Here is a 27,159-nt window from a genome sequence, read left to right on the forward strand (position 1 = left end):
AGAGGTGCCCCTGCAGAAGCTCGTAAGTTGTTCTATACTACTCCGGTATTTACCTTACGAATTAGGAAAACTGCAGGAAAACCTAATTGAGTATGTTTACCCGAAGTTAATTCGTTACTACTTTTATAACTACGTTAATAATTCAATTTCAACGCACTTAAAATAGTACGCGAAAAAGTCCAGTTAGAAGAAATCTAGGAAGAAATTTTCAATGATAGAAAAATGCACCCACAGTGTAGGTGATCGCTCGCGAATTAGTCTTCGAATCCTCGCGTTGTCCCACTTATTTCGCTATTTGAATCTCGCCCACGAGAAAAACCGAAAAGGAACTTATTTCTGAACTCAAATGGCCTCGACAGGCGCGCCCTAATGACTAATAGAAAACCCTAGGCTTTAAACAGAACGGAACGGAACTTTTAGATCCCAAGAGATCGTGGCAACCGCGCTTGCTTTCCGAAATACGATGATAGTTATCGCCAGACATACTTTCGTTCAAGATCGCTATAAAGCGGAAACTTCCCTATGTTGACCAAAAGCGTCCCCCTGTTACCGCGTGCGCCATTTTGGAACAGAAATATTGATATAAAGTGGTTAGGCATATTTTCCTTTGTGTATGGTTCCTGGGAAAAACTAAAGAAGTGGCCTAATTTTTTTTGTTACTCTTCTCGAACGTTAGTATTGTGGGTCCGATAGTACTAAACGTATTCAAGCACTATACCCACTAATTTATTCACTCGTAAGCCCTATGATCACAGCGTTTCTCAATATGTTTTGCTTTACCCGTCGTGCCATTTATTTAGGAGTTGTGGTCATAAGTGGAGCTTATACAAGCGTCTATGCTTTTTCGCTTGTAACAAGGAGGATGTCCAAATGCGAAAAAGTAACAACGGTATTACTTTGAATCCTACAGCAGAGTGAAATGATTCTATGGATGTATAGGCAATGTAAATGCCTTGCTCTCATAATAAAATTTTTAATTTGCAATAAATAAGTTAAATAAATAATAATTTCATCACGTCTAAGTTCGCTGTATAGTGTATATCCAGATACCACCTGGATTGAGTTCTATTATATCAGGTTAAGTTGCTATAACAGCAAGGTCCCAGTAACCCTAAGCAAACAGAGCGTCATTCAAGCAACTGGTGATTAGTTAAGACAAGGGTATGGTGACTAACCAATTAAAGTAAGCATTTACCACGGGGACAGGACAGTGTAGCTGGGAGTCGTAGATATACGTATTGCGCAATATTACAAGTTTGGTTGAAACGGAAATGCTGAATAGTACTTACGTATTTCATTAAAGTAAAATGGAAACTCCCCCGTAACGGAACAGTTAAGCCTAGATTTAAGGAAGGAAGTCCAACGATTCCGGAACCGATGTGGCCCTCCACGGTCATACTTACAAACCCTGGCCACCCGGGAATACACCGCCTAGAAAAGAAGATCAAAATGTAACATTTCATGTGCGTATAAAAGTTAAAATTTCTTACAATATTGAAAGCAACTGATTTATTGTTATAAAAAAATCGACGGTGAATTGATTCATATCAACTCTGGGATATCAATCAAAGTCGCTCGTACAAAGGCAAAGGCAAAATGAAAAATACCCCAAAGGGAAACAGCAACGCAAATAATAAATATCTTTTTAAAGTTCAAATCGATCGGACATCCTTATAATGGATTATAAGTCGAAGAGATAGCGAGCGACGTTTTTTTTATAAAAGAAACGCTAAAACTGTTGACAAAAAGAATATAGAAGTAGCATTTAAGACCGTCGCAAATTGTTCGAAAATGTTGGGATGAAATATTCTTTTCATCATAAAAACAAGTAAATATTAATATTTACCTTCCCGCAGTTAATATATTCGACGGCGGTTTCTCTAAAGAAGAAGTAGACGAAATCTCCGTGCGTCATGGAACTGACAAAATCTGGAGCTGTAAGAAATTCGTTTTAGGGGTAAATCTATAGAAAGCGCCAAGGCGCCGATTATTCGAGGCAATTCAAAGGCAACTTTACCATTGAGACTCATCGAATCGTATTGTTCAGTCTGTAGCGGTTCTCTGTAGATAATAGGATCCATTCCGCTGAAATCGGCCACCGTGCCAGTATACAAATCTCCATCTGAAACAAAAGGAACAATATAATTATAACGCATTTTGATGAGCTAAGGAACGGAACGGCAGCCTCTATTGTTCTTTAACAATGTTATGGGGAAAAATATGCAAAGCGTGTGTGCATGTAGTAGTACATTGCTAACTGTAAACAAAACCTTTAGTTACCGTGTTCATTAGCAATCCTGCACAAACATAACTTTGTTAGTGTAAGATCCAATATAAACACCCTTGGAAACGCATTAACGAACGTAAATCGAACAAAGCAAAGAGCTCTCGTATTTCAAGATCTCACACATCCTTTGTACCATTTCGCTGCCGCTCAATGTTAGCTTTAGAGTAACAGTCAGTCACGCAACCCATTCCTCGATTTCCAACAAATTCACCAAAAATTTTACCCGTTTCGAATAAACAAGAGAAATAATTACGGTTCACATCATATATTCTCCATATCCAAATTCGAAGTCAAAACGGCGTAACACTTAAGATTAAGAGCAAAAAGGAATTTGATCGAGTTATGAGATAAAAATGACCCTTATCGCCCTACACCTATTGTAAACTATTCCAAATTTGGTAAAAAAAAAACAGACAAGCGGTTTAGCTAATGGAGAGCACACACTCTTAGCGAGAAATGTTGGACCCTAGATAAACCCGTTAGTAACATCCTTCTATGTGTTAAGAAAAAAACGAGCAATGTAAGAGCTTTGGGTGCGTAAATCTCAAATTAGGGCTATTGGAGGCGTAGCTCCCAAACGGAACATTTTCGCCACTTAGTTTATTTGGAAAAAATGTTTGTTTGGTTTCTTCTACTCCCAATTTTTTACATGCTTATTTGTTACTTCCTTTATAGGAAAAGTAAATAAGTGTAGAAATTGACCGTCTTACACAAGTCTTATTTACTAAATGATGATCCATGACTTTATATCCTATTTATGTAATGTATAAGCACGCAAAGAGAAATGTTACGGCTTCGGTTACAGCCAAAACTGTCCATTTCTTGGCGTTGAACCCTGTAACTTTTTAGCGCTTTTTCCAAAACGAAACTGGACTGCTGTATTGACAATTTTTCTTGGCAAATGCTTCCCTGCAAAATTTCCGCCGATAAACCGTCGCCAATCGCCAATGGATGGGAACGTTGGAAATATAATTTTGACTTGGAAAATATTTACCAGAAAAATGACAATATTTTGAAACCACTAGAGATATTTCATGATCTTCTGTTCAAAATTGGTTGTTTTCTAAAAAACGTGACATATCAGCACACGTCAGAATCACAACCTGTCGTTTGCAGGTAAGTGTTAATTAAATGCGCTTTCGTTTTATACAGTGGGGCGTGGGTTTATTAACACACAAATTCATTGTCACGTTGAAGGACTCTTAAGGGTACAACCTAAAATATTGTTGCATTTTTACAAATAGAATATTGCATATTTCCCTTTTTTTCAAATTCTCAGTCTGCGTTCGTTATGGTCACTTGGTTTAAGATCTAGAAATGTTTAGGAAATTTTGGAACTATATCAAAAATGTGCAAAAAATGTTGAAGAACTTAAAAGATACTTGAACGAACATATAAATTTAAGAAAATGTAAAAGTGTTGCATGAAAAAATTTAGAAAACGCTTCAGAAATGTTAATGGAAAACAGTAGGAAGGACATTTTTTACACGTTTCAAAATTTTCAAAACGTGTAGGCATTTTTTAAAAATGTAACCAGAACCACCTAGACATTTTACGTTTAACATAAACAAATGTTGGCAATGGATAAGAAATTTGGAAATGTCTCGAAAATATGTAGGAAATGTTACGAATGTGTCAATAATTTTGAGATAAATGATTCGGAAATGTATAAAAATATTTGAAATGAAGCATGTTAAAAATGAGTAGAAAATTTGGAAAAGTTTGGGAAAATGCAGACATGCTTTTATTAAATTTTGGAAAATTTGTGTAGGACATTTTGTAAGATATTAAAGAAAGGTGTAAAAGTTGGTGCACACCAAAAGGGCACGAGGACAATTTAGATAGGTACGAAGTTTAGTTTGAATCTTCCTGTATGTTATTATTGGGGAAAGAATTATAGCGAGCACAATTCAAACGTACATTCTAGTTTCGATCGGATTATAAGCGTTGAGTTATCATACTATATTGAAAATTCCGAGTCTTCGTTAATTGTAACCCAAAAAACGTAGGAATTATGTACAAATCAGCACCAATTAATGTGTTGGGACTTTTCGAATCAGGGGAACAACGTAAACTCGTGCTTTGAAATAGCATGAAGCACAGCACGAACGCTAATAATTTCGTCCAATTTTCTACTTGTTTTACTCTTTGTGCACTTTAAACGTATAAAAGTGTCTGAAAAATTTGCAAAATTAGCGAAAAGTCGTGTATATTCCCTAAATAATGTATAAATATTGTATTAACGAGATGCATGACGGAAGGGCGTTTTTACGGTATTCAGAGCTGCATCTAAGCATTACTAAAAGCTCGCCTAGATGAAAGAGACGTCTGCAATGGGGAAACAACCAAACATGCATAAAACGTCTTCATTATTTTTGCTCGTTACTTGCAGCAGCATGGTGTGGCGTTCGCAGAGAAACGTTACTGCCACAAACCGCTTTGAAGTTTTCTTCGTTGCAAGTGACAGAAATCCTATTGTTATGTATGCAACATTATAAATAAAGCAGTTTGCGTATATTTCGCAATTCGAGCTAAAAACATAGATTCGGCAGCCATGGAAGGTAAATAAATTATCCACTAGTTGTCTATCCATGTGTAAAGAGGTTAGACTTCTAGGCGATGTAGTAAATTTCTGAAATCTATACAAACTGTACGAAATATCAGCGCAGCACCAACAGTAAATCAAGTTAATTTAGTTAATTCAGTTTAAAATCCACGTTTCTAATTGATTTATTTCAATATTCTCCCCCGTTCATACTAAGCACGGTATAATTAATTAATGTCATTTAGAAATAATACATTTTAATTTGTTGTGCGCGAAACCATTCGATAAATTCTCAAACAGAAACTCACCGACATATATCGCTGTAGAATTATGATGAGGGTCGTACGGACATACGGCTTGGCCAGGTTTCTCCTTTGCAACCGTGTAATTTCCATTATGAATTACATAATCTCTACAAAGTGGCTTGAACGAATTCGTGCCGCATACTAGCAGTCCTCCCGCCGCAGTTTTTGCCATAATACGCATGTAGTTCTGGCAGTTTTCCTGAAAAAGAAAACATGACTTTTAGTACTCCGTCCAAATGGATTATCTTCCATAACACTTTATGCTTAATGCGCCATGTGCGTTAACTATCACTTAAAGTTAACGGACAATGAATTTTAATTACCAGTGGATTGTTTACTAGCGGCTCAAGACGAATGGGGTCAACGAGTGATTAAAATTCAGTTCGCTATTATGAATGGAGTAACCATTATTTCCATTGTTGAGGAAAGCGCAATTGAGGTGAACATGAAAACAATTTTAATATTAAACTGCAATAAAGTCTACATGCCTAAATGGAGACTTACAGTTTGTTTTACAAGGAGTCTCATACTAAATGTAATATAATAAACAGTACCAGAGTTAAGAATTTAATCAATGCACGAGCAATTTAAATCTTTTAGGGGAATTTTTCGAAAGAAAAAATCCTCTTATGTGATGGTTTTGTCCGTCTGTCGGTCTGTTCCTCGTCTAATTCGAGAACGAAAAGAGATAGCGATGTCAAACCTTTGTCGATCAATTTCGAGCTCAAGGATCAGTGCTATTGAATATCAGCCTGATTAAAAGTCTGGTTTTCGAATACGGGCTGCGTGGCAAAAAATTCCCTTACTGAAAATCGTATGCTGAATGGGATGTGAAGAAACTATACGAGAGCAATCGTACACGACGTGACTGTTTACTCTCAATTTGGGAAGAAATTGAACAAGAGTTTGATACGCAGCCTGCAATTCAACAAACCTCTTATGGACAAAATTGATGGATGGACACTATTGATGACAATACTAAAATAAATCGATTTTTTTAAACAAGAATTTGAAACACCACCTGCAATCCAATCAAGCCCGTATAGACAAAATAGTTCATAGGGGACCAAAATTATGCTCCTAAACTAACTTGAGCTATAGAAAGATTGCTTTTATCTCAAATTAAAGGAAAAGTACCTACTCATATTGGACAAAGAGCTGCTGATTTCTTAGGTTAGGGGTTTGTCTCAGAATTTCCAAAATCTAAATTTTTGTTTTTATATACCTTTTTATCTCACTAAATCGCTTAAAAAATTTGGTGTTGATAGCACATATACCACCCGCACACCTGCGCATGCGCGATACCGCTCTTTTATACCTGTGAATATATGCACCAAATGTGAATCCAATCGGTTCAGCCGTTTAGCCGGAAATGTGAGTTTGACACACTTGCGCATGCGCAATTCTGCCCAAAAGCTGTCTAAGAATGTGTGTACCAAATTTGGTTCTAATCGGTTCAGCCGTTTAGCGGGAAATGAGAATACAGAAGGACCGACAGACCGACATCATAGATATTTTGTTTGATTCGGATTCCTGGTTGTTCAAAACGTGTATTTCCGTCAAAAAAGTGAGGTGCCACTTTGATCAATCTCCGCAAGACTTCAATCAGCCTCATTCTTTAGAATGATTTCCTAATTTTTACCTAGAGCAGTATCCCCACAGACCAATTCCCGTACCTTTGGATTCCGGTAGTAAACCTACGTACGAGTAGGTATATACTGCACCCACATTTTATAAAAAAATTGTGAGTTTTGGAATATGTTTGTCAATTTTACAATTTGGGTTTCAATTATAAGACTCTTTCGTTGAGATTTTTGGGAAAAACGAAAAAAAACTATTTGATTTCATAGAGAGGAACTAAATGTTATGCCTTTCTTGTTTGCTTAAGGTCGGGATTAAGTTGGTACAGTAAAATTTTTATTTATCTACAAATTCGCTGAAAAAAAAACAATTTGATGACATGAAATATATTTCGTGCTCTTTCGTAAAGGTTCAGGTTACGTTGGCAGAACAAAATTTTTAATTACTCACAAATTTTGTCGGAAAAAAGACAACACTTGCATACAAAACTGTTTTTACATGTTTTATTAAGCTTTTCGTAAACCCGCAAATTTAAAAATAAGTTTCAACATTTTTGTTATTAGTAGCAATAGCCCATGACTTTTGTTGTTTTATGAATTGCCAATTGCCATTAATAAATGAAATGTTGAAATTTATTTTTAAATTTGCGGGTTTACGAAAAGCTTAATAAAACATGTAAAAACAGTGTTGTATGCATCTTTTAATTCTAAACAACTTTAAACTCAACAGTTTTTTCTGTAAAATGTACAGGAGGGCAGGATTTTGCATAAAACTAATTTCCCACGTTAAATCCCTATGTCCCACTTACCGTGCACCACCCTGTATAACAAGCAGACAGGTATTGCACTCACACTCATAGGTATAGAGGATATATTGCCAAAGTTCCATCGATAATAAATTTGTTCAAAAGGGTAGAAGAGTTGAAAAATATTTAATTTTTTAGTACTTACATTAAACGATCTTTATCTAGTAGCGCCGGACCACATAAAGCGATCTCGTGTTTTCAATCCTGTGTGAATTTACCCAAAAAAAGTAGACAAACACAGGCTATCGGTGCTAAATAATTCATAAGCGCATATTAATGAATTAACAGTGAAGTTATGTATTCAAATGTCCCTTAGCTGTCAGTCAGAATTATAAAAATCACTTAATATACGCCCCCTGGAAGTGCGCACATCAAAAATTACTTATGTATGTATACCTACTATAGGTTTAAAAAGATGCCCACACTTCGAATACAAGGCCTTGCGGTTCTCTGAACTTTGTGATATGAACGAACATGGCAAGAATTATTTCCGAAGGGTTGGCACATTTAACCCTCGTTTTTGTTGAAGTTGAACGAATTGTTAATACGAAAACATCGCAATCTTGCGAAGAAGCAATTAGAATCATCTGCCAAGAGCAGAAGAAAAAAACGCAAATACGAACAAAATCCATTTAGATTGGTTTGTGTAACGATCCACTGTACAATTCAATCCTAGTAAATACCTTAGAGCGGTAATAACTGACAATTCGGTCGATGCATGCACTAATTTATAGAGAATCGCCCTAATAGCTACACGGAGCTGATTATTTATCTCCGACAGGCCCAGAAAGCAATTAGTGCAGCGAAAGATAGGAAGAGATAAGACGAACTCTAAATGCAAAAACACAGCAATAAAGGAGACGCTAAATCAGCCTTACACAATGTAAGGATGGGCAAAAAGTTAATGGAGACGAGAGATTGCGGAGAGAGATCTTATAGACAATGCAGATTTTGTAAGTGGCAAAGACTGTAGCGTAAATTACTAACCGCATTACTGAATGCAAATTAGAAGTTTTTATAAAAAGACGAACACTTTGATCAATAACGAGTACTTTCTCATACGCAATCAATTCCTATAACAACAACCAAACAAAGGGATAAAATGCAATTTGGTAAAAAAAGTGCATCGAAAATACACAAACGGTCTCATTAAAATAAAGTGGTTAAAAGCAAAAGAAAGTAGTGCTTTAGGAGTTCTTTTTTAATTATTTTTGAGAAGCGAACGGTGATTTACACAACTCAGCTGCTCGCCCATCAATTAGTTTGCGGCTTTGTGGCTTCGTGTGGATTTAATCTCAATGTGAAACCATGCAGCTTAATTATGGTCAAGACGAGACCTTACATCAATTTATGAAGAGCCTGTCCAACTTTGGGAATCAACGAAACGTCGCCGTTTTAGTATTCGTATCGCTTAGCATACGCAGATATGAGTTCTCTTGCAGTTTGTGTCACGTGACCTAATTTTCGGTGGAAAGGTATACCGCACGAGCTACATATGTATTCACTATTTGTTTAGCTCGATCAAATTATTATTTGTACAGCTAGAGATGTTGTACACAACAGTAAGACTGTTTGCTTTCATCCCATAAGAGGGAAATATTGCTTTATTCCCTGTTTTTAATAAAGAAAATGTTCGCTTCGAGAATACTTTTAGAAATATTTGTTTACCATAGAAATTTATTACGATGAGAGGTGGCCTTCTTGTGAATGGTGTTCGAGCTTTCAGTGCTTTGGAAGTGATATATCAATCCTATTATTTTCCTGTTGGATTAGCAAAATCCGGTAACTATTCAAAGGTGTGAAAGTGAACGCTATTTCTCATCCCAAAGAGAGCACCAGGTGTGACAAGAGTAGTGTCATGCATCTAATAATTATCATGGACGCCTATAAGGAGTATAAGGGGTGGCAACTCCTAGTACGTTCATTTTGAAGAAAAAGACAATAAAAGATTTCAGAAACAATACATGATAATGTCGACATACCTCAAGGGCGCTTTCATCTGGGGTACCTCCCCTCAGCTTATTATCTGTTCAAAATTCCAGATCTTTGTATAACAGACAGTATTATTCCAGAAAGGGATTTTCGTACTTAATTTTGGTGAAAATTCCAACTTTGATTTATATGCTCAGCAATTAGTACCCGATCCATTCGAATGGGGTTGGGCACGACCGACGCCAAAAGAATTGTGGATGCCCAAATGGACCGCAAAAACCCCCAGTGCCATAAAAACTTTATATGATTTAATCAAGGATTTAATTACTTTCCTTTGCGGCTAATTATGCAAGTTTGGAGCTAACACATTGAAAAAAATCAAAATCAAAAGAAAAGAGCGTATGTGTCTTCTTCCAAATGTCCTTAGAGGATCTCATGGAAGTAAAATAACGGATACTGGCGAAGTTCTAAATGCTACTCATTGTTCTTACAAACGCTTTTATTTTCATTAACGTAATTTTATTTGTTCAATCTGTTTCCTTGATTTTTCTTTTTGGTTAAAATCCACGTCCCTTATTATATTTGCCTTTATTCGCCTCTTTTAATTTTTCATTTTGATACTATTACACAATTTCCTTTTATTTGGTCGTTTTGGCAGGGATTTTATTTCACTTCCAGATATTCAAAAGTTCAACTTTTTTCTTGTTCTCCCATTTTGGAATTTTCATGAAATGTTTAACGTATTTTTGATCTTTCAACGCTCACATTTTCATCTATTTCACTATGTTCACCTTCATCAATTTCTTCTTTACTCCTGGTGCGTCGTAGGTGCTCCAATCTTGGATTTTTTCCTCAATGTCGCACTTTCTTCTTCTTTGTTACTCTTGTACCCCTCATTTCTTTTTCTTGCCTTCTTGAAAGATTTAGAAAAGCTTCTTTTTTATACTTTTTCTCCTTTACAAAGCCTTCCCTTTTTCTTCATGTAGGTAGTTTCTTTTCCTACTTGAAAAACAGCAAGGATCATGTAATCATAGTTTTTAGGCTTAGAGGCTTTAAAGGGGATGGCTTTAGATGCACATTTAAAAGGCGCGCACGTTTAGAAGAAGATACGGTTGTGTTCACTGCAATACAACGAAAAATGTACCACATACCACATATCATGTTCTGTGAGATTCAGGATTTTCTGTCGGTTGAATTTTTGAAACCCGTAACGCACGCAACCAGTTGCTTTCAATTCTAGTTGCCATATCTGAATTACCATTTTCATGGGAAAATTATTCCAATGAGCTTAATATTTTAAGGGAAATTGCAGTGTATAATGGTCTTTCACTAATCGTGGATAGAGATCTAGTCAGAAATTAAGAATTAGAAATGTAACCGCATAGGGGCAAAATAATACGCTAAATAACCCCCGAACCAACTAAAGATGTTCCAAGATTTCTCTAAATTATAATTCACAATTATTTTCAATAATCATAATGCTGAGTTTAGGTACTAGCAATCCAACCCTAAAGATAAGCTGGAAATGCAGGATAAATTGTGAATATATAAAATGAGGTGCAGCCTTCTGATCAAGTATATCGGACTATATGGAAACAATTAATAAATCTCTAGACACTACTTGTGGGAAATTTTAATTGCTTATGCGCTTGTAAAGTACGGACAAACGAAACAAAAAACTAAAAGTAAACAACGAATGGGTGATTAGTAATTACGTTAGCAGGAACGATTTGGATACACTAAATTATTATTAATGTCTTGATTTAGTTCAGGCAAAGCAGAAGTTAGCATGTGGATATAGGGTCAGTCGAAAATTTGAAATTAATCCATTATAACAAACAGTGCCCATATTTTATTTAACGAATTTGTAATGTATTTTGCTCGTCCCTTAATAGGGAAATTGTGCGCGACCGCACTTTTGTTTTCCCTTTAGAGGATCGGAGTACACTAATATCGTGGAAAATATGGTTAAGTACATAATGATTTATTGTTTTTGGTCAGAGGTATCCACTTACATCCCTAGAGAGGAACGCTTTCTTCACGGCACCTTTAGAGAAAAGGGTTTTTCGTAATTGTGCACTGTTGAAATTTCAAATTTAGTGCCAGACAATAAATGCAAATGCGTCATAAAATTTCAAGAGAATGCGCACATGTTTCTGCTAAACTAAATGGATAAACGAAATTCGATGTATTACAAAAAATCCATTTCCGGTTAACAAAAATAACAAATCAAACGTCCATTAACCGGCGAACAATTTTGCTCTACATAAGAAAAGCTTTAAGAATATTTCGAGGTTGTGGAGCTTTTGGCGATATCGTCTAGGCGCAGAGGCCACACATCATGGCGCATATTGATCCACCCCCGCTTTGTAACACTTACTATGATCCCCTTCTTTCAACTGCCACCATTTTTCTTAGCGCTTCTTTGTCCATTCTCTTTTTAATCAACGAAGCCAAGCTCAAGAGCTCCTTAACGATCGTCGACAATTTCATACTGTGCGGTGCAATTTTGTTTATTTACTTTTTCCACCTTTTGTCTTTATTTCCCTCAATTTAACCACATCGTTAGAATTCCTTTCTTCCTATAAGACTTCTTGTGTATTATTTAAGGCAGCGGCTAACCGACTTATGCGCTAATTCCCATTTCGCACGAACCTTATAGTTACATTATATCTACGGAACTAATTAGGATTCGAAGGTCGGAAAGATTTAATTTTAAAATCTCCGATTTTCTTTGTAAAACGTACGTCAAAGGCATAACCCTTTGTATTTGTTTTCCTTCCAATTAAAAATATAAATACCCATTTACATTTCAAGAAATCTTACGGTGATTATTAACCCACTTTTCCAGCTTTATATTGCCAGTCCCATTACATAAATGTACAAAGGACTAACCCCCCTTTTGTAAATTCCATTCAATTTTTGTGATATATGCGTTGGAGTGCATGCATTTATTAGCAAGGGAGCGCTGCGCACTGTTACTGTTGAAACCAGGTGCACTTCTTGGAGGTAAAGTTGTAATTGAATGAACATGTGAGTAGTTCAAAAGGGCTATCAATTTTTTCGTCGCATAAAAGAAATTAAATTTATTACTGCGAATACGAGTATAACTAGCATATGCATTTTTTAGCGTATTTTCCTCGAGGTGAAAAGTCGCTATTGGCTACACTTTGTCGTCCGTCCGTCTGTCACACGTACTCCTTCTACACGACTGAACCGATTTGGCCGATATGGGGCTCATTTGAAAGCGCTCGGTGCAAGGATCCCATGCGTACCGATATAATTATTTTATGAAGATACTCCTGAATATTTTTTTCAAAATCTATATTTTGGCAGGCGAAAGTGTGCAATGCCTTCTTATTTATGAAGTTATTTAAATTAAATTTCATATGTAAGGACTTCGCAAAAAAGTAAAACTAATAAAAATAACGATTTTAAAATGTGGTTTTGCGCTTGCGCAATGTCAAAAATTTGGTTTAACGCATGTGCAATGCTACCTTTGTTTATTTATGAAGATATGTAAATGAACCATTATATATACACTACGAATACATATAAAAGTACAACTAATGACGCATTCAAAATATTGTTTTGCGCATGCGTTATGCCAACTTGCAATTTGATATATAGGCACTTAAAATGAAAAAACTAATACCGGATTCAGAATTACTTTTTATGCATTTTGTGTTTGTATACGCCCCACTGTTAGGTACATACAAAAAAGAATTTTTTCAAGTATTTTAAAATATTATAAGTTTCTATGAAATGGTTTTTAAGTTATAAGTTCCTTTCAAGTTTATATCAAATTCCTCTTAAATTTACCCTAAAGTTTTCTGTTTCTCTCATCTCATTTGTAGCTAAGATTCCCTAAGTTCCGCCGCGTATCTTCTTCAAAGTTTAAGTGTTCCTCAAATTCCTTTCACTTTTCCCTAAGGTTCTCTCAATTTCAATTTTCTAATAAATGTGGTCGTTAATTTGAGATTGAACACAATTTCGATTATGGCATTTGAATTTGAAGTCAATGTGATTTTATTTATTTGTTGTTTAATTTTGTTTAAATAATCGCGTAGTATTTTGATTTTATTCTATTGTTCATTAAAAAGACATTTGGAAATAATAAGATAAGAAAACAGGTGTTGAATTTTGAAGACGCAAATTCAAGTAGAATAGAAACAGAAAGGGAAAAACGTTTTAAATAGGAGATACTATTATCTTATTAATCGTTGCTTTAAAGTGAACGCTTAAGTCGAATTAAAGAAGTGAATTTTACTAAGGAATTAGTCGGAGCCTTGTGTTTATCGAGCAGTTATCGTTGATGTGAAGCTTCATGCCTTCAAATTACTAAAGACCTTAAGCTATAGCTACATGGCTTGAAGCAGTATAACCTAGAATGCGATAGAAATTCAATGAATTTACCAAGGAACTGTTACGTTCGTTACAAAAATGGAACGAAAGAAATATGCGTGGCCCAGGGAGCGCAAAATGGTTGATACCTCCCAAAGTGAAGGCATATAAAAGTCTTGTAATTGGGCCCACAATAAGCACAAGATACGTTCAAAAATGCAGAAATTTTAATTATTTTCGAAATATACAGTACACTTTAGGATGGGCGCACAAACCGGATCCAAACTTTGACCTATGTTTTAAACAGTTCCATTTTAACGAGCGATACAATAAGCTTAAATCAATTAAAAATATGTCCATACCTGCACAAATCAAAATCTTAGCATTAACTTGATTACAGTACGAGCAAGTTAGTGCTATACGATTGGAACCATAACAGTAAATTTATTTTCTCGGACACAAAAAGCGTAAAAAACATGGGGAGTGGTACCCAAAGTACCAAAAAGTGATCACAATATTTTCCCAATATCGAAAAGTGTGTTGCTTGGTTAAGAAGGGAAGCATATCCAAATTTTCTTTCTAAACCCCTCCTCTATTTCTATCTTTGTCAGTTTAGGGTTGTTTTTAGCGAAGACGCTTATGCTTTCTCCCAATCGTCCTCTCTCTCTCGCTGGCTCGATGGCTTCATGTCCATCAAACGGATGGACAGATTACAATGAAATTTTCAGGTGAATTCTTTATCAAAATTGTCGATCGGAATTGCCAATGTAGGCCAAAAAATAAGGAAGGCCCTTTTGCCATCTCCGTTATGAACCGAATTGCATGAAATTTAACCTGGACATTATCTAGCTTTAGCAGTACAATACGCAATGCTAAAAGTTCACCCTAATCGATTCAACATTCACAGTGCCTTTTTAGCGCATTTTTGCAAATTTATTTGTAAAAAGCCAGCTTTTAATCTCACCTTGGCTCGCAGCAAATGGGGGCCCGTAAAAGAACGGTTGTAGAAAGACGACGAGTGTACGTGTACCTACCAGAGCCGAGTAATTAACAACTTTAGGAACGGGGTTACATGATGTGGAGTCGGCGACATCTGGGCCATCCTCGAGCGTGGTTTACTAACGTGGTGATTTTTCAGTTTTGGTGTCGTCGAAAAGATTTTGTAAACGCGCACAACTCCTGCGTGAACTCGAGCTATGAGAAGTGTCCCAAAAATTGAGTACTATTTTGTGGAGAGTTTTTAGCGAAATCTACCAAAATGGCGCTATTATAATATGTGGGGGCGTCAGAAGTGGGTACCGACCAGGAAATGCGATATCCCCCGACAAGATCTTACTAATGGTGGAGTGTAAACTGGCTAATACAATACCGATCTCATACGAGGAATTTGATAATTTTTGTCATCTCGGTCATTTTTAAACCGAATTGCATGAAATTCAAACTGGTCATAGCCAGTACCAAATGATGTCTTTATTCAAGAACATGTTCCACCAGGGTGCGTGCCTTCGCTAACCAAGATGGCGCGGGTTGCATCCATTCAACCTAATGTGACCTTTGGTTCTCAATGTCTGCAATAAAAGAGGCCTGCAATGCAATCGGGCGGTCTGTCAAAATAACAACGGTGCATTAATTGGTTTTGAGTTAAAGAAAAACTGACTTTTAATGTACTGGAATGTTATACCAAGGGAAATATTTATTCTTTAACAATCCACAAAGAGACCAAACCTCTAGTTTTCCACCAAGTCAACCCCGTAACGAAAGATAACTCAAATTTTAATACTCTGTTGGCTTGATTTGATGGAGCGATTAATAGTGTGCTTGTATTACCTACATTAAAGGATGCCGTAAATATAGATGAACTGGGAACGGTTGCCACCGGGTGTTTAAACGATTTCAATAATTTGAATTATGTATTACCAGGCAATTCCTGTTAAAAATTTTGTTAGTACAATCTGTGTCCGAACAAAGTTAAACAACGAGAATGTTGAAATGTAAAACAACTCTAAATAGTATATGTAGGTTTTTATTAAAGCCCTCACGAGTTTATAGCAATAGCATTAAACTATCCAGTCAAAAAAAGTTTATGCAGATGAAACGTGCGAGAGTAAAATCAATAAGCGAATGGAAGGAGGCGAATAACAAGCAAGAAACACGATCTGATAAGTACACCTTTCGAGGCGCGTTGATGAGACCACCAGACAACGAAGTTGTTCTTAAAGTTACTCGTACTCCACGTTTTGGATTTTTAATAGGGAACCGTATTAAACTTCAAAAAGCCAAAATTCCCTCCAAGCACTTTTAGCGACATACTAAAGCCTCTTGTCATTTCATTCGGTTCTGTTTAAAATTTTAATCTGCATTAATAAATCGTTTCGTTCATACGGTCGATACTTCCTTTTGTATTTAAAGTAACTTTTTGGACCACTTTTCTTGATCCCTCGTTGCTTCGTTTATTCACTCATCAAATCAGTTTGTGCACAATCTGGAAAATATTATAATCAACCCTAACGAAGTCCTAGCAGACATTTTATTACCCACGCAACGCGAAACGGAGCTTAAAGTAAAAAAAACACGTGAGACGTTACCTAACTAAAGCACATTGTCTTGTTTTTGCGCCGTAATACATTTTTATAGGTAGGTACAGGTACATATAATTTTGTACGTTCTCTCATTATCGTCCTATATACATGTACACATACATGTATATGTAATGTACCTAAACCAATAACTAATAGCTTGAGATTAGTGGAACGATATTTACATAATTTGACTGTGTCACACCTAATTTTATCAAATATGGCAATTGCGTGACATATACTCTCAGTAAAGGGAATATTTTAAATGAGAATGATCAGAATTTTATAAAGGTATTGAATTTTGAAGTTTATTTGTAACAAATATGGGTCAAGTTTTAGTACGTTACATAGTTTGAAATATGTTGACGTTGAAAATATACAATTTTATAATATTGATTTTGCTGTACTTTTATTATTATTATTATTGTCGACGGGAACTTGATGGATTGTGTATTCTACCGTTGTACATTAATATCCAACTATATCTACGATCTGGTGAATATGTATGATTGATTTATAACTAAGGTTTATAATATTTCTGCATAACTCTGGTATTTACATTTCTTCCACTTTGTCACGGCATAAGGTGAGCTGAGAGTTTGTATTCCAGTAAAGCTTTCCAAGAATGTTTGAGGGTGACAGTATACTAAATGTTGGTATGTTTGTAATAAAAACGATGCAAAATAGACAGTGTCATTTACATTTTGTAAGTTATTTTCCAAGTGAATGAAAACATTTTGGCAAAAAATCAATTTCTTAAAAGGACGGTGGTTTTGAGGCTTCTTCCGAAGCATTTTTCAATTCAGATGAAATAAAAATTCTGTCCTCTTTTGGAAAATTGGATAGTATCGTGTCAATGTTGAACGAAAAGACTTTTCGGATTTTTTCAGAGGGATAGGCCATTTCTGGGTTATACGCGAAACATTGGAACAACTGCCAAAATTTCGAGGTTTTTCGTGCACCAAAAGTTAACCCAGGGGTTTTCTAGATGGCAAACTTGGACTCCATGACCATCACCGACAATTAATGCTCTTGTCATAAATATCAGAATCTATTACAAAAAGTTGATACACGCTGAGATAAGTCGTTTTTTGATCCATTTTCCAAACAAAGCTCTACACTTTGTTATACAAAGATTGGATTTCTTACACACCCCAATTTTTAAAATTGGTACTTTGATATCAGCGGATTGGTGCCCGAGAACGCGACAATCACAATCAAAGTCGAGTTTGGCCCTGGTTTATTAAGTTGAAAAGCAACAGCAAATAATATGGACGGAGGCGAGTTGAGTCCAAATTACCAACAATTTCGGTCGAAGTCAAAAATGATCACCAAGCACTCTTAAGTTTCAACAAAAACGATTATTGCTTTTTATTTGACAAAAATGACATTTTTTGGTGCTTACGACGGCCGAGATCTCAAAATCAGCGCGTGTTGGCGTAGTTCTGCCTTCAAACTTCGATTGCTCGTAAAAAATAATTTGAAGAATTGTCTTTCCGCCTGAAATCTATTTTTTTGCCAGTCAGTTACATTTAGATAATATCAATGACCGACAATAAAATGAGTTTTCGCCCTCAAAGGCTCCTCTGCGTAACTTCTTAACGACTTTTTATGAGAAATCGAATGCCGAAGTCAGGATTGCACAATAACGCAGCTTGTGGACTAAAATAAAAAAAAATTCAGAATTTGACAACGTCTTCTTCTACAAACGCTTTTAATGTTTGAATCTAACATTTCTAGAAACTACGTGATTTTTGAAAGTTTGCCGGGAGAGAGTGCACCATAACTCGAACAAGAAAACTTTCTTGATGAATGATGGTCCTACTTGGAATTCCATCAATGTTCGTATTTTGCATCCAAAACTCGTAAACATTGATCTTTTCTAGTCAGAGGACTGAAAAGTTGTTTTTATTTTTCGATATGGCCGATTTGCGTTGAATCAAGGAAAACCCCTTGCAAACGCTGCATATAGTCGAGCATTTGATTCCAGCTTTTCTACAGGAATAAGCTCGTCGGCATCCCTTCTTGCAACTGCAGGATATTGTGTTGAGCCGTTCCTGGGGCGCTAGTGGTTAGGCGATTACAACTGGGATCAAGCCGTTTTTTGTTGTCTTCCATTCCATCCCCATTTCAGTGATTGTACCTCCAGATCTAAACCTGCAACCCTGAAGGAGTGCTGGCCAGAGCCGGTTTCGGTTGGAGGCAAACATGCCAAATTAAAATATGTTTGGAACTGCCACCAGTGCACAAACACAATGAAATTCACTCCTGCCTCAGCGACCTTATCAGGAGTGGCGTTGAGATCCATGCATTTTGAGGTTACGTATTGTAGGCTTGCGTTATTTAAAAGAAGAATGCAAAAAATTCCGTTAAGATAAGTGCTGCATTTAAGAAATATCCAATTTGGGTCAAATCTCAGAAACGGTAGTCCAAAATTTTTTGTTTACGCTGCCACTGGATTCTACGTAAAAATATCTAGAATGCACAGTTTTGCCTTTTTTATCTTACGGACAAAAATGTAGCTAGATTGATTCTGTTGTAGATTAAAGTTTCACAAAAAAGTGGTACAGGGTAGCGGAAACCCCGAGTCTCTATCATTAAAAACAGCTGAGATCTTGCCTGTACACTTCGCAGCTCGTAAGGGTACTATTATACTACTGGTTCTTCCTATGAAACTTTACTTCATTAAAATCTATACCTTCAACACTTTCCATGATTTATTCCCTTTTTCATGAGCTTCTTGGCAGTTGATGCCACCACCCCTTAACTAATGCACATGATAGATGCTCCTTGACGGAATGGGTGATTGGAATCAAACCACAACAATTTTGTCCCTAATTATCTGAGAATCTGTGACCTCAACGTCTTGATCAATTGAGGTACACGATACACCACATAATTCCTTAATTTTGTGTGTAAGGTCTACTGCAATGGTCTTTAATTTTAATAAGAATAAAATTTTATATAAGATACTCCCTTTTCGAGTTATAAGGAGAAAACCTAAACAATGTCGAAAAATTTCATCAGTCTCAAAAGCTTAGCATAAGTCAGAGACCGTCGTAAACTTATTTAACACTCGATTTAACGCTTATTTGGGATGCCTATTGTTGATTAAATTACATATTTCCAGTTGTGCATATTTATTTGCCCGTGCGGCCTTTTTTAGCTAATTTTCCTGGACTATTGGTACATTTCAAGATAAAGTGATTGTTGGGGTAAAGGGTAAAGGGGTAACTTGCAAATTTTTGCGAGAACTTTAACTATGGGAGTACCATGATCACTAAGCAGGTATACAAGGCGTAACATCTCGGAATATAAGCCCTTTACCATAAAAGATACCGAAACAAAACTTACAGCAAAGCACACGTTTCTAAAATATGTTTGCGTGCTGTATGAGTATGCTTTTTTTAAGGAACGCCCCATATTTTATTACATATTTGGAAAATACTTATTTTTAATGTAACATACCCTTAACCTTAACGATTTCGCTGTTATGACATTTCTTCCTCAAAATTTGTTTTTTTATAGAAACTAAATCCATCACCAAATATCTTATACCCGTGTTATTTACCAATGAAGTTCGATAAAAAATCACGCAGTCAACCACTACAACTTCCATTGGTACGCAAACGAAAACCCGCATTCCATAAGAACACATCATCATCAGCTGATGGATCACTATAGGTTTGGAGTGGTATACGGGGACAACATTTTCTGGGTCCTTTTTTCTTTGAGGGACACACGGTAACCACAATTTAAGGTTCTTTCGTGTCGATTTGCTGGAACCCTTGAAAAACCTCCCTGTAGCCACTCGACGACAAATGGTTTTCCAACACCATGGAGCTCCTGTACTACAGCCTGGAAATTAAGGAATATCTTGATGAAAGGTTTTTCGAGGTGGAGGCCCAGTAAGGTGGCCCCAAGATCGCCAGACCTTTCGACCATTTACTACTCGAACGCCAGACCTCACTCCCCTCGATTTCTTCATCTGGGACTACAGCAAGAATGAGGGAAAGAATTCATGTGGCTTTCCGTGATCACCTGAAGTCCTCAGGGTGTGTAGTGCCTGCGAGTGCAAGTTGAAGTTATATCGCCAACGAGAAGGTCGCCATTTCGAACATTTATTTCAATTTGATAGATTCGCCTTTGTTCGTGTGTCATTTTCATTTTTTGTAATTTTAAATCTACATAACTGTTTGGCCTTTTTAAATTAAAAAAAATGGCGGATTTGGATTCGAAAAAAAGCGATTTTCTACAAATTGACGTTTCAACTTGTTTTTTCTCTGAAATTATTTTATAGAATGGGTGGTTTTGCTAGTATCAGTGGAAATTTTGTAGTTTCGGCTATCCAAACTTAAAAAAATATGACATATGGCGAATTAAGTCAATCAAAGATTATTTTTCAATAAAATAAACTATGTGACTGTGGAAGAGGTCTTAGCCTATGCCTCAATTTAAAACTTATCCGGCGGCGCGATTTAGTTTCTCTTAACAAAAATTCGAAAAACTGTCAAATTTTGAGGAAATGTGTTGAAACAGCAAAATCGTTAAAGTTAGGGGTATAACATGTTACATAAAAAAATCAGTACTACATAGTACTTTCTAAATATGCAATAAAGTTCCATTTAAAAAAATGCAAGTTTGGTACCTACGTCACTGAAATACAGTACCTACGCCCCTGGTGATCAAACATATTTTAGAAGCATGGCGACGATAAGTAAATGTGTACAATTTTGCCGTAAGACTTTTTTCGTATCTTTTATGGTAAAGGAATTCTGATCCACGGGGTCTTTTGCTACACCCTATATTCAGGTAATTGAAGGTACAATGCAAAGTAAATGCGATTCAGTGTAGTACATTGCAAGTACCGAGGCAAGTACTTTTCAGGGTAAAAAAGTTGTTATTCCTTCTAAAATTATACCTACGTCCGTGAGCTCCTGGGTGCAACGGCAAAGAAGGCAGTACAATGAAAGTACTTCGAGGTACGATTGTTGATATTATAGAATTAAGTTACGGATAAATGTTTGCTACCCATCCCCGATTTTACCACAAGCATATAATTGTTAAACCAAGGGAGTATAACGAAAGATACAATAACAGTATTAAAAACGATCAAAGAGAAGGGGAGATAAGCCAGGCACAGAAATAGACAGACTAGACAGTAAATTTAAAATGAAAAATATAACAAAGGTTCCACTTTGCATTTATGGATTAGCGAATGGGCAATTTAAATATTTATTCCCTCATGTTTATTTGTATTTGTAAGGATATAAAAGCTTTCATTTAAAACTTTTGGGTTATGAACTTGATTTAACGTTATAATGTTTAAGTTTCTTTAGTTTAATCAAAAACAAAGCTTAACGTCCATTTTACATTTAAAAGTTTTATCTCCTATAAAATGAATAAACCTGTAACAAATTACAGTTTTAAATGCAATTTAAAAAGTAATTTTCATTAATTATAATATTCATCATTTTTATACAACTCGAGGATAAAGGCGTGGATGAAAGTAAAAGATAAAGGAATATCTTTACTTTTTTATCTCCCCAAAGTTAAACTCTCTTGAAAACTCGTTCTTGAGTAATTTCCCAACATACAAAAACTGTATTTCGTTGAGTGTTCAACGGTCTAAGCCCAAATTTGCATACAAAATAACGGCGATCGATAAACACGAAGCAGGAGCGGAAGACACTGTACAAATTGTTACTTTATATTATGTATGCCAAGATAGGGCCAAAACGCACGGTAATCAATCATCAAATTTATCCTTAATCATATCTAATTAAATTCCATTTTATTTCCAAAATTGCTACCTTTAAAATTACACTTTCCTGAAAGTTTATTTTTCAGAAGCTTAGAGCTTGATTGATTACATCAAAACGTTCAAATCTTGTTCTATAAACGGGAAAGCCTTTGCGTAATAGTTTTAGTTCGATTGGATGCGCAATACGATTATAAGTAACCGGCCAACGTTTGAGATCACGTCAGAAACAACCAAGCACAATGTAGTTTAACTATGAAATTATTTTGGGCGGATGTTACTTTATGCTTATTATGTACGTTAGGAATCGGTACGCTTGGGAGTAAAGAAGAGATCTAACTAATAGATTAGGTGTTAATGGATGATAGAACAAAGGATCCGATATAGTAATCCCTCGAGAATCTCTAAAGCCACTTGCATTCAAATTTCAAATTTATTACCAAGTACAGGCAATACCTGTCAGACTAACTACAGCAACCTGTGTAATTTACAAGCAGTCGCATAAATCATAGCTCTATGTAGCTACGGGTGTTGATAACTAAAAAAGAAAACCAATTACCTCGTCCTTTCCTTTCATCACGCACATTTTCACGTCGGGTTCATTGGAATACCAGGACAATCGCTGTTGTTCCCGAAGATCGGAGATGCTGAGATTGTAGACGATATTTCTGAAACAAAATTGACCATTACTTAGGGTACACAATAATTTCATATAAACACTCCATTTTCAGTTAAGGATTGTAGATTTTCTCCACGTAAGTATCCTTCAATCAAGAGAACTAATTTATTTTACGGATTATGGTGTTGATGCGATCCAAATCTTAATCAGCGGCAATCCATTACAAAAACGTCCTGTTATATTTATAAAGGAGATTATTACTTTTATCCACCCGAAACTTTTCGGCGTTCTTATCGGATTCGCGGTTAAAATCTAAAAACGTCGTCGATACACCACCGTCGCTTTATTGCGAATGCCTCGCAATGTAAACCTTAAATTTACGATCATTATTTTGTGTCGTATTAAATCCAGACATATAGCAGACAGGTTTAACTCCAATAATCTTACACAACGTAAACAGAAGGCGTTTTGCCAAGAAATTGTTATTCATTAAACTAAATTAGCTTGACTGAAGTTTAGGGCAAACAGTCCTCGACGCTTAAATTTTGTGCAATATTTTGGTGGAACAGGTAATAATCCCGATGCAAAACTACTGTGGCGCTTCGAGATAGTTAAAGCGTTTGCTCCAAAAATCATTGGCACAATACTGAAAGATACAATGGAGTTTATGAAATGGATAGTTTGGATGGTGTGTGTAATTGTGTATACTTGCGATACTCAAATTTAATCTTATTTCATACCTTCGGTACCGCTCGCAAGTAGACGATGCAGAAAATGGATAATCCGCGTGAGCAATAAAATGTTTGTGATATAATATACACAGCACTAAATAAAGATGTCACTGTTTTAAATTGTTTCACTCGCCCTTATGATGGTGTCCAACACGCCCCCCTGTACCTCTTGAAAGATGTTAAGCCAATTCGTATTTTAAATATGATTTATGTAAAACAAAATGGGGAAATTATAGTATGCGATTTGGAATATGTCTATATAAAAATAAAGACAAATAGAAGAAATGAAATCGAACGACGAAAGAAATGACAAGATAACGCCGTGTTATGGAAAAGAGAATAGCAACATGGAGATTAGAAATTGGATTCTATTGAAACAGAAAAATCAAAATAGGAACAGACAGGAAGTTGAATTGATTAAAACCTAGAAGAGTGGAACTTACATGAAGAACGAAAAGAGAAGATATTGATAAGGAAAAAATACTAAAAAAGTTATGAATGCAAAGACAAAAGAAATGACACATGAGCAAGGGCGAGAGAAGAGGCAACTACGAGGAAGAATTGCACTGACGATCTTCGAGATAAAAAATAGAGAAATAAAAAAAATAAAAAACAGGAAGAAGTTTGCATAAGTAGAAGTAACAATTACAAGAAGCTGCTACGGTAAATGGCGAAGCAAAAGCAAATGGAGTAATGAAATATTTAATATTAAAAAAAATGGCAAAAGTCTAAGACGATAATTTTAACTAAAATAGAAATGATCAAGCCGAGTAGAGAAAGCGATGTGGGAGCTAAAATCCAATATGCGAAAGCAGAATAAACAAAGAAAATGTCAACAAAATAGAGAAATTTGTGAAAATGAAAAAATGATAATGGCATAATTAAACGGTACTACACGATTGGATAGAGCTCACAACTATCCAAAGGAGCCTACTTAACCGAAAAAAGTTGGTCCAAATACTTAGTGAAAAGGAAAAGTATTACTAACAGCAACATTTTCAAAAAGGGCTTCCAATAAAATAGCCCCTAAAAATATTTCTATGAAATCCTTCGAGGTTTTTAAAAGAACTTTACGTTGATTTGAAAAAAGATTTGAAGCTTTTCAAGAAAAATTTGTTCAGAGAACATTTCTAAAAATGTTTCTAGAAAGTTATCTAGCACAATATAGGAAGACTTCTGGAATAAGATTTAGAATAGTTTTCATAGAAAATGTCGAAAAAGATCCTTGCTTTCAACGGGATTCCTACGCATATTTCTAAAACGAGTCATGACCAGGTTTTCATTCCTAGGAACATTTTTTCGAAGAGATTTTAAGGGACATCAAGAAAATTTAAGACTTAGTCAATGATCCATGATATATCGGAAAAAAACAGAATCTAAAAACAAAAGTTTTCTGCACTTTTTCGCTCTTCAACATTTTTGTGTCCGTCGTATAAGTTAAAATTGTTTTAGTGCACTGTGTTAGCGATTCCTCATTTTGGGATATTTAATCTTTAGATCAAAACTGTGTAATTTTAAGTTTTGTTTGTTTGTAATGGTGTGTGTTTTCCTTTGAATCAATTTTTTTCTGTGTAAAATAAAATCATCATTGTAATTTCACGCAAATTTCTGTGCTATTTGGGACCTTTAATTATTAACGACAATACATTCTCATGTTCAAATCAGGATTAGTTTTGTTGGATTCTAACACAAAGTTTGGGTGTTTGTCAGAATTTAGTGGAAGCCGGTTTGGAATGAAATAGTTTTTAATTTCTGATCGAATGACACCAATACCAAGTCTGTAAGTGGTGTAGTTCCGGAGCCTTTTGTGATTCACACAGACAGGCGGACAGACAGACAAGAGACTTGCACTTTTTATTTTTTGAAAGTGAAAGTGCACTAAAAATTATCGACTATTGCCAACTAATTAGAATTATTAATTTAATAAATGGTAAATTTCGTATTTGTCCGAGTATAACATAGAGATGGAATTCGGAACAGAACTAATAAATAGCGAGTTATATACGGAACTTTTGAAGCAATCATTTTTGTGCGAGACTAATTGGAGTGTAGTGATCATTTCTTTTGTGAGTTGCGGTACACTTTGCGGGTACCAGTTTCGTTATCTTATATTTGAATGATATTTAATTAATGTGCCCCGTTGATCTTGAGGCAGTGTAGGGCAACTAATTTTTATAAATAGAATGCTCTTTTATTTACAATTACAGATAAGCCGACGGTAGCTATGATTTGTAAGAACAATTACCTTCATAATAGAATGGGTTATTATTCCAAAGATTTAAGATAAAAATTTTTGTAAGAACAATGGCCAGAAACACGAAGACCTCATGGTATGTACAAGGTAAGAAAGAAAAGTGGTTACAGAAGACTTTAAATGAATTGTAACAGTAGGCAGGTTCAGTACGTTCTATGTGAGGGATTAATGATGGTGAAAGTAATACGGTCTATATTTCCTTGGAGGAGTTTATGCGGAGCTTCCGTTTGTTGATATGGTGACTAGACACATCTGCATGAGATGGGAGAACCTACTTGGCGCATTAGATTGGAAGGGAAATGAAAAGAATGAAGTGCACTGTTTAAATTTATATTGAGATTCACTGAGCCGTATTGTCAATTTGTGATCCATACATATTAAAAAAAGTAGTACGTAATTTATCCAATTTCATGGAGAACACGAGCGGCGACGTCCTGGGAAAGTGTTCAATACACATACTCCAATGCAAATATTTACGGTGGGGTGCTTTCAATATCTGTGTAGTATTGCACGATATAGCTTTCTCAGGTTAGGCTTAGGGCTTAACAAAAAGAAAAAAGTTATCCTTACTCGATCAATTGCAAACAGTAAAAAAGAAATGTATGCACATAATAAAAATGAATTTGATACCTTACATCAAAGCTCGTTTGATCTAAGAGATACGTGAAAGTAGCCTCTTATAAGAAAATACACAAGATTTCAATTTAGGAAATTCAAAGTGTTGAATCTAAATAAAGCTGACGATGTCGCGTTCAAGCGTATCCGTTTTATCATATCGGTAATCTTTCTTGTGGCTTTCGAAATCGATCAGAAAACTTTTAGTTTTTTTGCTGACATCTAACTTGCAAGCGACAAAGGACACTAAATCAAGAAAATAAGTAGAACATACGACTGAAACTTTACATGTCTCCGTCTCGCTCGCCTAAAAGAGGAAAGCTAGGGCAATATCGGGGTTGACTTTCAGTCAAATCGGTGGAAGATATTACTTCAACAAATGTTTAATAAATCTTTGATAGAATTCAATTTTATTTCCATGCTCTCAAAGCACTAAACTTTCGCTAATACGGAAAAGTCCCATTTCTTTGTCAAAATGCAGTTTCAACCATAAACAACTCTATATCGACGTCGGAATTTTACATTCCAGATTTTAACATAAAATTTCATGTTCATACTAAATACAAAATTTATGCGCCAAAGACGAGCCTTGCTTAATGTATAATTTAATGACCTATAAAAAGAGATCTACTAAAAGCAAGACTCCAACAGGATTCTTTGGTGACATTACAACTGATAATATAATACATTCTGAATACAGAAAAAAACTCATAAACTTTTATAAAAAACTTTTTATGAAAATCCTTTACTTTTTAATCCTAGCCGCGCTTTAATGAACACGAGATAAAACTAGATCAGGCCTTT

The 27,159-nt window shown here is 35.5% G+C and overlaps 1 protein-coding gene across 1 annotated transcript in view; it reads right to left on the reverse strand.

The window, feature by feature from the left end:
- Positions 1–1,233: 1,233 nt before the first annotated feature.
- Positions 1,234–27,159, reverse strand: part of LOC116179117 (semaphorin-1A-like) — a 119,274-nt gene continuing 93,348 nt past the window's right edge. The window contains exons 3-7 of the mRNA XM_031498835.1: positions 22,696–22,804; positions 5,141–5,336; positions 2,018–2,122; positions 1,847–1,935; positions 1,234–1,431 (exon numbers count right to left, since the gene is read on the reverse strand). Coding sequence (XP_031354695.1) covers positions 1,249–1,431; positions 1,847–1,935; positions 2,018–2,122; positions 5,141–5,336; positions 22,696–22,804 — 682 coding nt within the window. The 3' untranslated portion in view covers positions 1,234–1,248. The remainder of the gene's footprint in view (positions 1,432–1,846; positions 1,936–2,017; positions 2,123–5,140; positions 5,337–22,695; positions 22,805–27,159) is intronic.

Source organism: Photinus pyralis, unplaced genomic scaffold (assembly GCF_008802855.1).
Source record: "Photinus pyralis isolate 1611_PpyrPB1 unplaced genomic scaffold, Ppyr1.3 Ppyr1.4_LG1, whole genome shotgun sequence".
Taxonomy (NCBI): Eukaryota; Metazoa; Arthropoda; class Insecta; order Coleoptera; family Lampyridae; genus Photinus; species Photinus pyralis.